Source organism: Mustelus asterias, chromosome 17, assembly GCF_964213995.1.
Source record: "Mustelus asterias chromosome 17, sMusAst1.hap1.1, whole genome shotgun sequence".
In the NCBI taxonomy this organism is placed as follows: Eukaryota; Metazoa; Chordata; class Chondrichthyes; order Carcharhiniformes; family Triakidae; genus Mustelus; species Mustelus asterias.
This window is the reverse complement of record NC_135817.1, coordinates 55,387,818-55,403,280: the sequence shown is the minus strand read 5'-3', so window position 1 is coordinate 55,403,280 and position 15,463 is coordinate 55,387,818. Positions and strand designations below refer to the sequence as shown.

General features: G+C 44.8%; 1 protein-coding gene across 1 annotated transcript in view; it reads right to left on the bottom strand.

Moving 5' to 3' along the window:
* Window positions 1-15,463, bottom strand: part of spag17 (sperm associated antigen 17) — a 170,399-nt gene that overhangs the window by 46,743 nt on the left and 108,193 nt on the right. The window contains exons 40-43 of the mRNA XM_078231884.1: window positions 11,243-11,416; window positions 5,641-5,754; window positions 3,384-3,435; window positions 58-154 (exon numbers count right to left, since the gene is read on the bottom strand). Coding sequence (XP_078088010.1) covers window positions 58-154; window positions 3,384-3,435; window positions 5,641-5,754; window positions 11,243-11,416 — 437 coding nt within the window. The remainder of the gene's footprint in view (window positions 1-57; window positions 155-3,383; window positions 3,436-5,640; window positions 5,755-11,242; window positions 11,417-15,463) is intronic.

Sequence of the window (15,463 nt, the reverse complement as noted above, 5' to 3'; positions counted from 1 at the left end):
AAAATAAAGCAAAAAGCAGAGGAATATTAAAGGTCTGGGAAAGTTGGAATGCCATACCTTTCCTCGTTTACGTTAGTCCATTCGCAGGGAGACACCTCTGAAGCATTCTTGAAAGTGGATCCCACAGCATCCTCATAAATTGAGGCTACATCAACTGTAACAAGTAACAAAATTAGATGGTGTGTAGAAACTACATAGATTGTCAGATTTATTAGTTCACACTAATGCTGAAGGTATCATGCTAATCCTGAAGGTAACAGAACAGGTCAATAAGCTGATCAAGAAGGTATATGGAATCCTTATAAGAGCAGGCTTGCTTAGCTGGAACTATATAAAACATTAGTTACGCTTGAGTACAGTGTGCAGTTTTGGTCACCTCATTATACAGAGGATGTAATTGCACTCGAGAGGGTACAGTGGAGATGTATGTGGAACTTGCCAGGACAGGAAAATTGCAGCTATGAGGGAAGATTGGATAGGCTGGGACCGTTCTTGGAACAGAGGTGGCTGAGGGGAGATTTGATTGAGATGTACAAAATTGTGAGGGAGTAGATATTAAGGACTTACTTACTTTAGCAGAGAGGTCAATGACTACGAGGCATAAAGTGTTTGGGAGAAGGATTAGTATGGAGATGAGGAAATATTTGTTTTACCCAGAGGGTCTGGAAATCAATCTTGAATGAGTAGTAGAAGCAGAAACCCTCAAGCATAACCTGCAGGGCTATGGACCAAATGTTGGAAAGTGGCATTAAGCTGTGAGCCTTGTTTTTTGGCTGGCACAGACATGATGGGCCAAATGGCCTCTTTCTGTGCTGTAAACTTTCTATAAATCTATGAATGCATTTGCATGGAATTACATGTACTTCAATACTTATTATGGTCCATACAAAGTAATAATTCATTGATTGTCTACTGTAAAAACTGCTAACTTTATGATTTATATTTTCAAACACTAGGAAACTAATAATGGTGAAAAAGTACCTTTTCTCTGCCAGCTGTTATTAATTCCGCAAGAAATTTGTCATTACTCTAGATGAGGTTAGATTTTTGATATACAGATATAGACTCAGCTGAATTGAGGAAATACTATGGGTGCGATTCTCCCACCCCACTGTGTTAAAAAATTAGCGCAGGAGAATCCTGCGGCACGCGATTCACGGGGTTCAGACACGTGATCGCGCCCCGCTAGCGTCTCCGAGCACCAGATTTCCAGCGGCGTCTGCTCCACGCCAGAAATCAGCAAGGAGGCGCAAAGACCATTTAAATGGTCATTTCAATATAATTTAAATGAGATTAGTGGGCCCGGGACTGAAGTCTCTGGGCCCACTAGCATTTCCCCCTCCACCAGAGTGGTTCGCTTTAGTGGGGATTACACCAGCTCCCCACTAACGGGGAACTAGCATCCCGACCCCGCTGGAGTGAAGGCAGGAACAACCGGGGCCCCCCAGAGGGTTGGGCGGCGGGGGTTGCCCCCTGGCTGTGCCAGCCTGTACCCCCTAGAATCCCAAGGGGCAAAGTGCCAATGCCCAGAGAACACCTTGGCACTACCCATTGGGCATGGGACAATACCAAAGGGGCAATTGGTAGTGGTGGGGAGGTCCCGCTGCCACTCTACAGCCGTGATCGGTGGGGGAAGGAGGAAGACTAGCGATCAGGATGGGATAAGCCGGGGGAAGGGGGTGGTGGTCTCGGTCAGCCTGCTGGGCAGGGTCGACACTGTTGGGGAGAAGTTCGGGGCTGAGCCTGGGAATGGTCAGGGAGGGCAGCGAATGGGCCCTGGGGGGCGGAGAGCCGGTGTTGCGGGTGGTGTGGGGCTGGCCAGTGATCGAGCTGGCCAACGATTGGGAGGCCGGCAGTGCAGAGTCACTGCACATGCGCCAATCTCGGCACTGACAGACCGGCGCATGCGCAGTAGCCCGCTTAATGCACTGATTTCAGCCTTTCCAGTGGGAATAGGCCCCGTCCCTGAAATTAAATGATATTCACACTAGTGACCTCTGCAGTGCACAGAGTGTGGGAGATTCTTCTCTTAACTCCCACTGAAAAAAACAACGTGGATTACTCCAGTTTTCACGCGAATTCGACACTTAGAATTTTTTGGGAGAATTACACCCTATGACTCCACAGTGAGTACGGATTTAGCTCCTGCCCCTTTCTGTTCAAGGGAGTTTAAATTGACCCCCCCACTATCTGTGACAGCACATTTTGAAAGAAACTGACTGGGAGACATGACGGTACAGTGGATAGCACTGCTGCCTCACAGTGCCAGGGACCTGGGTTCGATTCCCAGGTTGGGTCACTGTTTGTGTGGAGTTTGCATGTTCTCCCCGTGTCTGCGTGAGTTTCCTCCGGGTGCTCCGGTTTCCTCCCACAGTCCAAAAGACGTGCTGGTTAGGTACATTGACCCAAACAGGTGCTGGAGTGTGGCAACTAGGGGAATTTCACAGTAACTTCATTGCAGTGTAAATGTAAGCCTTACTTGTGACTAATAAACTTTAAACTTTACTTTTACTTTAGCGTACACAATAAAATTAGTGAATGATCCGTCATAGCTTTCCAAGCCATTTTCAGTGATTTTAACTCAGGTTATTCATAATTGGTGGACTGGACACTCTTTATTAAAAATGCTTGTTTTAAGGTAATCCTATTTAGGATACATTAATAAAATTCTGCCAGGTTACTAACTCTAAAATACATTGATTATTTTTTAATGTGTGCGAGAGAAAGACAATTTTTAAAATGGTGCCTATTTGCATTGGTTCCAGAAAGATTTGATAGTTATTATGCAAATGAGTTTCAGTGGAAACTTGAAATCATAACCTCAGTTCAGAAAACCATTCCAAGAGCAATTTGATCACAGACTGCTGATTGTGGCCAAAGTGGAAACATGACTGAAGAGGGAGCAGAAATGGGGAAGTCCGGGACCTCAGGCCACATCATTTGCAATATTGTAGGTAAAGGGGTAGATCTTGGAGATGGTTCTTCTCACTCAGACAGGAAATATTGGTGAGAAGAAAAATGGGTGAACACAAGAGAAATTGGACCCTGCACAAAATCTGACCCTTAAAATTGTATTCGATATTGGAAACCTGACAGCCACATGGCGCCTGGTTATTTCACGTGTCTGTATTGCCATATTCAATTTTCAGTAGTAAGAAAAATTTCACTCTGCGACTAGATTGAATCATAAACCCTGGTAAAGCCTTCAGCATAAAACTATTGCGGATAGTTCCCAGTTATTAAATGATTGAATTGATTGAAGAATCTAAAATGCTGTCTCTTTTAAAATTATGATAGCATTTCAATAGGGTTTTTATTTTGGCGGACATTGATAATTATTTGGAAGTTCCATGCTTTTGACATGTAGAAATCTGGAAACGTACCTTTGTTTGCTTCCTTATCTTCCATTTGACATACTTCATTATCAGGGGCGGACTGCTTAAGAATGATCATATAAATTGTGATAGTGTTAGAAGTATAGTCTAATAGAAATAAATGACAAATAGGATATCCAGTGTAAAGACAAAGTAGCTGAATAAAGCATCATATTGATCATCCAATAACAATACGCATTTAATAATATTACTGCTGCACAAGAGAACTTTTAACAATATTTACTCTCATCTTGTTCTTTAATCTAATATGGGCCTCTGCCTCCCTGTCTTAGAATGGCAGGGCGTCCACTGGTGGCACCCTGCCATTCACGACTGGTAAGGTCATAAGGTCAGAAGTGAGGATGTTCCCCAATAATTGCGCAATATTCAGCACCATTCGCGACTCCTTAGATATTAAAGAAGTTCATGTTCAAATGCAACAAGATCTGGACAATATCCAGGCTTGGGCTGACAAATGCCAGACAATGATCATCACCAATAAGAGACACTCTAACCGCTCCTTGACACGCAATGGTGTAACCATCACTGAATCCCCCACTGTCAACATTCTTGGGTTACCATTGACCAGAAACTCAACTGGACTCGCCACATAAACATAGTGGCTACAAGAGCAGGTCAGAGGCTCGGAATGCTGCGGCGAGTAACTCTCCTCCTGACTCCACAAAGTTTGTCCACCATCTACAAGGCACAAGTCAGGAATGTGATGGAATACTCCCCACTTGCCTGGGTGGGTGCAACTCCAACAACACTCAACAAGCTTGACACCATCCAGGACATAACAGCTCGCTTGATTGGCACCACATCTACAAACATCCACTCCCTCCACCACTGACATTCAGTAGTAGCAGTGTGTATTATCTACAAGATGCACTGCAGTAATTCATCAAAGATCCTTAGACAGCATCTTCCAAACCCATGCCACTTCCATCTCGAAGGACAAGGACAGCAGATACATGGGAACACCATCACCTGCAAGTTCCCCTCCAAGCCACTCTCCATCCTGACTTGGAAATATACCGCCATTCCTTCACAGTCGCTGGGTCAAAATCCTGGAATTCCCTCCCTAACGGCATTGTAGGTCAACCAACAGAACATGGACTGCAGCGATTCAAGAAGGCAGCTCACCACCACCTTCTCAAGGACTACTAGGGACGGGCAATAAATCTTGGCCAGCCGGCGACACCCATGTCCCACAAATGAATTTTAAAAAAATCCCACTTCAATTGTTTAAATAAACATATCTCTGGGAATTGGGATAGGCTCATTGATGAATGAAATCAATAAGCAGAGCTTCTTCCCTATTGCACTTTTAAGGGTATAGAAGCACAAACATTTTCAGCTATTCATTCTGAAATAGTTTCTGGCTGAGATGGAGATCATCGGGTATAAGAGGTAGATACCCTGCAATGTAAATCAAAGCAATGTGATCCCACGGAGCATTTTTGATCACGCAAAGGGATCAGAGAAGAAGTTTTCAGATTTTATTCCCTAATAGGTTTATGTTTTTATCTGCTTTTTTGCCACTCATAATAGGTAGGAATTGTTTGTATTATGATATATAAAGCATCACAACTGTGTGGAGCAGGCTGGAACGACCAGGAGGTCCTTTCTTGTCCTTAATTTCCATATGTTTGTATATTATCTCTTAACTCATTTGTTTACCATGGTTATTTAATTACAGGAGTGCAGCCTTTGCTTTTTCGGAGTATTATTCCAAGTGCCTCTTTGAATAGTTCCCATTGTAATCTGCAATCTTGCCCATTAACAATTTTGTTTATGTTTATTAACAGTTTAACAATATGTAACAATTTATTATGGTTTTCAGTTAATTAGAATATAATTTAATTTCTGACTGATTATTTTGGTGCCAGTGAGGCAGTGTTCTGGATCAGTGCCAATTCTGAAATTAATTTTCTGATGTGATTCCCAATCCTCAGAAGTGAGTTACATCATAGAGAAATGGTGAATATTAGTTATGGGCTGCTTTTCAAAACTGCCCCTATCATTTCCAGTTGAATAAACCAGTCAAACAACAGAGTCAATTTTTGTTTGCGTGCGTATCTTCACAGTACGGAGGTGATGGAAGAATTCCCAAGCTGATTACCAGCCTGTTGAACTGCCTTATGAATGCTCCTTCCGTGGCCAACAAGTCTTGGCATTGGGCTTGAACCCACAGCTTTTGGTCCAGAGGCCCTACACTGTACCACAAGACCTCCTAGTGCCAATTACAACAGTAATTTCTTACCCGAGTCAGTTTGAGCAGATCAGCAGCATGCTCACGTTCTTCTTCATCACGTGGCTCCTTAGGTACCATTTCATTTAGTTCTTGCTCCTTTTGCAGGCTGAGTTCTATGTACTTCTACAATTAAAAAAGTATTACTTCAAACATCAGAAAATGTTGAGTTTGTCTATGATGCAATGATTCTTTGACTTTTGTGATTCATTACCTTAAACAAAAAACAAACTTCTAAGCTTAAAATCTCTATGATTCAACTGATCAGACTGATTTTATTTGGTTTTGCTACTAGGTACACCTGTGGAAGTTAGGTTACAACAATTGTGAAAATTAAAGTTCCATAATTGTCAAAACAAAACTGTCAAGTAATGGAAAATGATTATTAGCCAAACACGGCCTTCAGTCAGGCCTTCAGTAAGGCCAACACTGATGTACGCAGGATAAGCGAGTATATCTAAAACCTTGTTCCATAAACACTGCATTCCAGGTCAGGACAGCAGGATGAAAACAAAGAACAAGTTACCATGGCGATTACCAAATAGCAAGATATGGGGACATATTATGCTAATGAAGGATTTGTTTTCTATTGGATAAGAAAGGGCAAAAGGGCTATGCTATGATTGGTGGATATGTATGTCAATGAAAGGTGTGAAAAATCTCTTGCTCCTGATTTGCTGTAATTGACTATAACTGCTGAGCTGTTTCTCTGTAACCTCAGGACTGCTCCAGTCATCTGGTGTTGACCGTTGAGAGTTCTCCTTGTGCACAAGTAATTAAAGACCTTGCATTGGATGCATGGTGTCCAGCACTGTTTGTGTTAAGAGTCGACTGAGTGTGCCTTTAAGATTGCTGATACTCAAGAGAACGCTAACACACCTCTGCCTATGACTAGCTGTTGTCCACTTTTATTGAGCCCAGACTGGGTGCAGACTTCCCCCGGCACTGTTTATAAGTTTTGCTTGAGTGCCAAATGCTGCCTTGATGTCAAGGGCAATCACTCTTACCTCACCCCTGGAGTTCAGCTCTTTTGTCCATGTTTGAACGAAGGCTGTCATGAGGTCAGGAGCTGAGTGAGCTTGGCAGAACCCAAACTGAGCAGGTTATTGCTGAGTAAATGCTGCTTGATAGTAGCACTGTTGATGTCCTCTTCACTCACTTTACTGATGATTAGGAGTAAACTGATGGGGCGGTAATTGGCTGGGTTGGATTTGTCCTGTTTATTGTATGCAGGACATACATGGGCAATTTTCCACATTACCGGGTAGATGCCAGTGTTGTAGCTGTACTGGAACAGCTTGTCTAGGGGCGCGGCAAGTTTTGGAGCACAGGTCTTCAGTTCTATCGCCGGAATATTGTCAAGGTCCATAGCCTTTGCAGTATCCAATGCCTTCAGCCATTTCTTGATTTCACATGGCGTGCAGTGAATTTGCTGTAGAATGACATCTGTGATGCTGGGGACCTCTGGAGGAGGACATAATGGATCATCCACTCATGGCTCCTCCATCATTGAGGATGGGGATATTTATGGAGCCTCCTCCCTCCAGTGAGCTGTTTAATTGTCCACCATCATTCACGGCTGAATGTGGCAGGATTGTAGAGCTTAGATTTGATCATTACTGGTTATACTGTTTGGCATGCAAGTAGTCCTGTGTGAGAGTTTCATCAGGTTGATATCTCAATTTTAGGTATTCCTGATGTTGCTCCTGGTTTGCTCTCCTGCACTCATCATTGACCCAGAGATGATCCCCTGGCTTGGTGGTAATGGTAGAGGGGGGATATGCTAGACCATGAGGTTACATATTCTGGTTGAGTACAATTCTGCTGCTGCTGATGGCCCGCAGCGCCTCATGGATGCCTAGTTTTGAGTTGCTAGATCTGTTTGAAGTCTATGCCATTTAGCACAGTGGTAGGGCCACACAACATGATGAAGGGTATCCTCAATGTGAAGGTGGGATTTCGTTTCCACAAGGAGTGTGCAATGGTCACTCCTACCAATACTGTCATGGACAAATGTATCTGGGACAGGCAGGTTGGTGAGGATGAGGTCAAGTGTGTTTTTCCCTCTTGTTGGTTCCCTCACCACCTGCCACAATCCCAGTCTAGCAGCTATGTCTTTTAGGACCTGTCCAGCTCGGTCTGTAGTGGTGTGCCTGAGCCACTCACGGTGATGGACATTGAAATCCCCCACCCAGAGTACATTCTGCATCCTTGCCACCCTCAGTACTTCTTCCAAGGAGTGTTTGACATGAACGAGTCCTGATTCATCAGTTGAGGAGTAACAGTATGCGGTAATCAACAGGAGGTTTCCTTGCCCATAAGACTTCATGGGGTCCAGTGTCGATGCTGAACACTACTGCGCAACTCCCTCCCGACTGTACTACTGTGCTGCCACCTCTGCTGGTGGATTTATATCTATAGGGTACTATTCCGTGAGTATGATTATGTCAGGCTGTTGCTAGGCTAGTCTGTGAGGCTGTTTTCCCAATTTTGGCACAAGCCCCCAAATGTTAATAAGGAGGACGCTGCAGGGTTGACAGGGCTGGGTTTACAGTGTCGGGGGCGATTCTCCCAAAAAAACTCTAAGTGCCGACTTAGTGAAAACTGGAGTAACTCCCACCGATTTTTTAGCGGGATTTTCAAATGAATCTCCCACACTCTGAGCACTGCAGATTTCCCCAGCAAGATTCAGACTGAAAATCAATGGACTATTCATGCTGGAGAGAGCCGATTACTCCAAAAAACTTGGGGCCGGGGGCGCGGGGAGGATATGGCGCCCAACGGGAAGCCTGCTAAACGGCCTCCACTGATGTCTCCCGGCAAATTGCGCTGGGAGAATCGCCGCCAGCATTTCCGGTGCCTAGGTCAGTTCTGGGTGGTCCCTCTGGTTTCATTCCTCGTGTTTTCTTGGTAGCGGTTGGATACAACTGAGTGGTTTGCTAGGGCATTTTAGAGGGCATTTACAAGTTAACCACATTGCTGTGGGTCTGGAGCCACACGTAGTTCAGACCAGGTAAGAACGGCAGGTTTCCTTCCCCCACAGGACATGAATGAGCCAGATGGGATTTTATGACTATTGACAATGGTTTCATGAACATGGACTTTTAAATCCAGATGTTTTATTGAATTTTAAGTTCCACCATCTGTCATGGTGAGATTTGAACCCAGGCCTCTATAGCATTACCCTGGATCTTTGGACAAAAGCACTGTGCTACCATGCCCCCATGGGTCTTTTTCAGGTTGGCAAGATGCAACAAGTGGTCTGCACAGGGATCAGTGCTGGGCCTCAACTTCTTACAATTTATATAAGTGACTTGGATGAAGGTACTGAAGGGATGGTTTGCTAAATTTGCTGATGACACAAAGATGGGCAGGAAACTAACTTGTGAAGAGGACATAAAGAGGTTGCAAAGGGATATAGTTAGGTTAAGTGACTGGAAAAAAATCTGGAAAATGGAGTATAACATAGGAAAATGTGAAATTGTCCTTTTTGGCAGGAAGAATAAAAAGCCTATTATTTAAAAGGTGAGAGATTGCAGAGCTCTGAGGTGCAAAGGAATCTGGGTGTCCTGGTGCATGAATCACAAGAGGCTATTATGCAGATAAAGCAAGTAATTAGGAAAGCCAAGAGAATGTTTTTGTTTATTGTGGGGGAATTGAATATAAAAGTTAGGAAGGTTATGCTTCAGTTGTACAGAGCACAAGTGAGTCCACATTTGGAGTACTGTGTACAAAATTGGTCTTATTATTTAAGGAAGGATGCAAATGCATTGGAAGCAGTTCAGAGAAGGTTTACCAGACTAGCATGGGTGAGTTGTCTTATGAGGAAAGGTTGGACAGGCTAGACTTGTATCTACTGCTGCTTAGTAGAATAAGAGGTGACTTGATTGAAACATAAAAGATCCTGAAGGGTCGTAACAGGGTGAATGAAGAGAGAATGAAAAGAGAATGTTTCCTCTTGTGGAAGAATCTGGAAATAGGCACCACTTTTTAATAATTTGGGGTCGCCCATTTAAAAGGAGATAGGTGAATTGTTTTCCAATCGGAAGACGATGAGTCTTTGAAACTGAGAAAGTGGAAGCAGAATGCGGGACCTTCCAGTGGTTCCTGCCCGGGAGATCTTCTGGCCCCACCAACACAGCCCCTCGGCCCCTCCTGGAGGCGGAGGGTGCGAACAACGGGAAACCCCATTGACTATTTTTATGTTCTTCTTTGAAGTACGGCATCTCTGGTGGTATAGCACTCCCTCAGGGCAGAATTCTCCCAACCCACCTGAGGATGGGTTGGTAGCAGGCGGGCACAGAGAATCCGATGGGAGCCAAAAAGTCCGAAAGCTGTAAGCGTAAAGTCCCATTTCAAATCTCGTAATGGTGGGTCAGTCTTCCTGCTGGCAGGTGGTGGAATGCTATTTAATTTCATTTACACCTCATGATTGCTTATTAAAACAATTGCCTTCCAATCTTGTGTCAAGCCAATGGGAAATTGCATCATGTCCAACCCGATTGATAAAGGCTGGTGTGCACAAGAGGGCCCTCAGTTCGCTAGAGACTTTGAGGTTGAGTGCAACATGCAAAGTCTAGCTGCCATTGTGCTCCACTGTTCCTTATGTGCCATGCTTCTGCCTGCCAGGACAGGCCGGTTGCTGCCTCCATCTCCATGCCGAGCTGGTCTTCATGGACAGCACCATGCTGCTGGACCGAGGGATCCTCCTGTGTTACCAACTTCGAGCAGTACTTGGTGTTGGGGAGTACAGGGTCTCCTTCCCCTTAGTTCCATATAGTTCCAGATAGTGTCTATCTGGACAGCATTGTGCTGCAGGACTCATGCAGCCACCGTAACAAAGGTCTGATGTTCAACTGGGGAGGTTTGCAAAGTGAGGACATGGGCTGGGCAGACAAAGACAAGCCTTCTCCATACCTTTTAAGATGATATTTTACAAATTATTTATCAATTTCTCCTTTAAAGTTTTTGTGGATTTTGTTACCACCATAATGTCTGGTAGGCATTCAATTTTCCCAAAGGTAAGAGAGTCTAAAACTAGAGGGCGTAGGTTTAAAGTGAGAGGAGAGAGATACAAAAGGGTCCAGAGGGGCAATCTTTTCACTCAGAGGGTGGTGAATGTCTGGAATGAGCTGCCAGGTGCAGTAGTAGAGGTGAGTAAAATTTTGTCTTTTAAAAAGCATTTAGACAGTTACGTGGGTAAGATGGACATAGAGGGATATGGGCCAAACATGGGCAATTGGGAATAGCTTAGTGATAAAAACTGGGCGCCTTGGACAAGTTGGGCTGAAAAGCCTGTATCCATGCTGTAAACCTCTATGACTCGATAATCTAACAATTTTGCTTCAAACAGTTCTCTCAACTTCTAACTTGGTTGTTATGGCTCATATGACGATAGTCTTAAATTATCCCCCAAAACCTGGCAATAAATTTAATTTGTTATTATAGTTGGCCCATGACAACATTGGGAAAGATAACTGAAATCTTTGTCTCCACACATGCATTTTGAGCTCTAGTAGTATCAATTAAAAAAAAAAATTGGTCAGACTATTAAATGTATTATTCTGTTCTGTATCAAGATTCTCACATCCTGAAAGAAGTTAAAAAGAAAAACCTTAAGACAATTCTGCAATCGTTGCTGCATTTCTGTGTTTATAGGCTCATACTGAAAGAGCTGACGGACTTCTAGGACAGAGGGACACTTTAAGACAGGAGGAGGTGAAGTGTCCACTTGTTCCATGTGCAGATCCATAGGGTGTATGCCAACAGGAGGGCCTGGTTTCTTGTGCTGGAAACATTGGAAACAGAAAGGGAAATCAATTTTTTTGGATCAGCCAAGCCTCAGTCAAGTAAAGATTTCTATATGAGTAACTTTTACAGTCAGCATGACGACAGCTAATAGTACCAAGTTTAGAGTAAACATTTTTACTGCAGCTTTTAAAATGTTAAAAAAAAGTCCACATTAGGAGGGTAAAAACATCACAAAGGAACCAAGTGGATTTTGTATTCAGGTCAGAATATCTTTTAGTCTCAAACTCTTTCCACCTCTGTAGAAAATAATGAAGTTGATTGGAACTGTCCTCCCTGCCAGAAACTGCAGAAAGATGGAGCAAACAAAATGGAGCGGGGGATTTACCCATTCCAATTTAGCAGACTACAATTTTAAATTTCTGGGCTTGGATCCCGGTCCTAACAGCAGAGTGTAAGAAACGGATTTGATGTGAGCCAGGAGCTTTCTTCTGGGACCCAGAAGGAAACCTTGCGTCTCCCCTGCCTGAGTGCTTCCTCCCTCACCAACTCTGATTCTGCTCTATGAGCCTTCCAACATAAATGCCTTGGATCTTTGCCCCAGGAGCGACCTCCAAGTTGCTCAATTTCAACAGCCAGCAGCCGCTTCTCATTAACCTCCTGGCTTCTTTGAAAGAGAATTCAGCAAGGGGAGTGCTAATGGAGCTTGACTTAAAGTTGGCTGAAAACCCCGCTGCCGTGCCCTGACAGGTCAGATGTGTGTGAATCTCTTTTCACACCCAGGAGTAAAAATGATTCCTAGTAACTCTTATTCTGGCATAATTTCACAGATGCCGCCAGCCTGAGAATACCTTACCCAAAAGACCAGTGCTTGTGTTTGAGCTCGAACAAGTGTTACATTTGCAGCAAGGGTTTTTTAATGATAATGAGGAATGGGAACGCCTTTGCTTGCCGAGCCCACCATTGCCATGGCTGAGATCCGCCATGGCTGAGATCCACTAACCTAGCGAAAAACTGGAACTGAACTTGCACAGCACAAACTCAACATAAAAACTTGCGTTTCCCATTCTGCAATGCATTTAACCATTAAGCCATCTCTGAAATCAGTTTTTACATGTTAACTTATATCATTGTCAATATACTGATTGTTCACAATAGTTCCATACATACACAAGTCAGCAAGGAAATGGAAAGATATGTAAAGAAAGGAACATATAGGACATGGCTAAACCAAATATCAATACAAATCTGAAGTTTCTTAAATACTGAAGTATGAATAATCCTGTAATTCGGGATACTGAACAAGAATGACACCCAACAACCCACCCTTAGAACCATAGAACTATAGAACATTACAGCACAGAAACAGGCCTTTTGGCCCTTCTTGCCTGTGCCGAACCATTTTTCTGCCTAGTCCCACTGACCTGCACCTGGACCATATCCCTCCACACCCCTCTCATCCATGTACCTGCCCAAGTTTTTCTTAAATGTTAAAAGTGAGCCCGCATTCACCACTTCATCTGGCAGCTCATTTCACACTCCCACCACTCTCTGTGTGAAGAGGCCCCCCCTAATATTCCCTTTAAACTTTTCCCCCTTCACCCTTAACCCATGTCCTCTAGTTTTTTTCTCCCCAAGCCTCAGTGGAAAAAGCCTGCTTGCATTCACTCTATCTATACCCATCATAATTTTATACACTTCTATCAAATCTCCCCTCATTCTTCTATGCTCCAGGGAATAAAGTCCTAACCTATTCAACCTTTCTCTGTAACTCAGTTTCTCAAGTCCCGGCAACATCCTTGTAAACCTTCTCTGCACTCTTTCAACCTTATTAATATCCTTCCTGTAATTAGGTGACTAAAACTGCACACAATACTCTAAATTCACAATACTCTAAATTTAATCCTGACAGGAACATACAAACTCTGCACTCTCAAAATTTCTCCTTTGAAGGCCTCCCACTTACCAATCACATCCTTGCCAGAGAACAGCCTGTCCCAATCCACGCTTTTTAGATCCTTTCTCATTTCTTCAAATTTGGCCTTTTTCCATTTTAGAACCTCAACCTGAGGACCAGATCTATCTTTATCCATGATCAAGTTGAAACTAATGGCGTTATGATCACTGGAACCAAAGTGTTCCCCTACACACACTTCCGTCACTTGTCCTAACTCGTTTCCTAATAGGAGATCTAATATTGCATCCTCTCTAGTTGGTACCTCTATATATTGATTTAGAAAATTTTCCTGAACACATTTTACAAACTCTAACCTGTCTAGACCTTTAACAGTATGGGAGTCCCAATCTATATGTGGAAAATTAAAATCCCCTACTACCACAGCTTTATGCTTCCTGAAGTTGTCTGCTATCTCTCTGCAGATTTGCTCCTCCAATTCTCGCTGACTATTGGGTGGTCTATAATACAACCCCATTAATGTGGTCATACCTTTCCTGTTGTGGTGACCCACTGTAATTACATGTTATATGCTTGGACACACCCCGGCTGCACCTGACCCGAGACTCCTCCCTTTCCACCTGAACGAGGTATAAAGGTGACGGTTCCTCCCCCCTGCCTCAGTCTGGGCCAGGCTAGCTACAAGGGTGTGTTCCAGTCCTTTGCGATTAAAAGCCTGTTATTTCCACTCACTTGCTGGAGTCCTCATAAATTGACGGTGCATCAATTTTAATCGCAAAGAAGAAAAAAAACAGAACTCATAGGATGGAGCAAATTTTAAAGCCCGATAAATTAGACCTGGATCCTCAAGCTGTGGGAGCTGCCAACAGCTTCGATCACTGGCTGAAGTGCTTTGAAGCCTTCCTCGAAGCCTCCCCTGTCGTCCAGTCTGAATCAGACAAGCTGCACGTGCTCCACGCCCGGGTAAGCAACGTGGTATATTCCACCATCCGTGACGCTGGGATGTACAGGGACGTGCTAGAGCTCCTAAAGAGCCAGTGTAGTAAACGGACGAACGAAGTCTACGCCAGACACCTTCTGGCTACTCGAAGACAGCGGCCGGGAGAATCGAGTGCACAGTTTCTCCGCGAACTACGGGTACTCAGCAGGGCCTGTAATTGCAAGGCTGTATCTGCCGCGCAGTACATGGAGGACTTAATCCGCGATGCCTATGTTACGGGCATCGCGTCCAACTACATTCGGCAGTGACTGCTGGAACAAGGTTGGCTGGACCTACCAAAAACAGTGGCGCTCGCTGAATCTTTAGAGGTGGCCTCCCGTAACCGCGAGGCTTATGCACCCGACCACGCGGTTGCATCATGGGCACCACGGCCGCTGCCACCCCAGTATCTAGGAGGGCTGCAGACTTACGCCACACCACGCCCCACCAACGACTCGAGTGCTGCGGCTGTTGCAGGTCCGAAGTGTTATTTGTGCGGCCTGGGGAAGCACCCCCGACAACGCTGCCCGGCAAGGGAGGTGTTCCGCTCTGGGTGCGGGAAGAAGGGCCACTATGCTAAAGTCTGCAGGGCAAAGTCGTCCTCGAAGCCAAACAGTGCCGCGTGCGACCCGAGGGAGCCGCCATTTCAGACGCCATCGGCCGCTTGTGAGTCAAGGGAGCCGCCATTTTGGACGCCATTGGCTGCGTGTGAGTCAAGGGAGCCGCCATTTTGGACGCCATTGGCTGTGTGTAAGTCAATGGAGCCGCCATTTTGGACGCCATCGGCCGTGTGTGAGACAAGGGAGCCGCCATTTTGGACGCCATCGGCCGCGTGTGAGACAAGGGAGCCGCCATTTTGGATGCCGGTCGAGCATCCTCCAGGATCCACGGTGGCAGCTGTCCAGCTAGATCAATCCCGTCCGCATCAACTCGCCAGGTCCATGATGGACATCCAGGTAAATGGTCACATGGGAAATTGTTTGTTCAACTGCGGGAGTACTGAGAGTTTCATCCACCCCGATACAGTGCGCCGCTAGGCCCTTTCTGTGCGGCCAGTTAAACAAACCATTTCCTTGGCCTCAAAGTCCCACTCAGTGGATGTCCTCGGGTACTGTGTGGTGACCCTTACGGTTCGGGGGACCAAGTACGAAAATTTTAAGCTCCTGGTGCTGCCACACCTCTGGGCTCCTGTA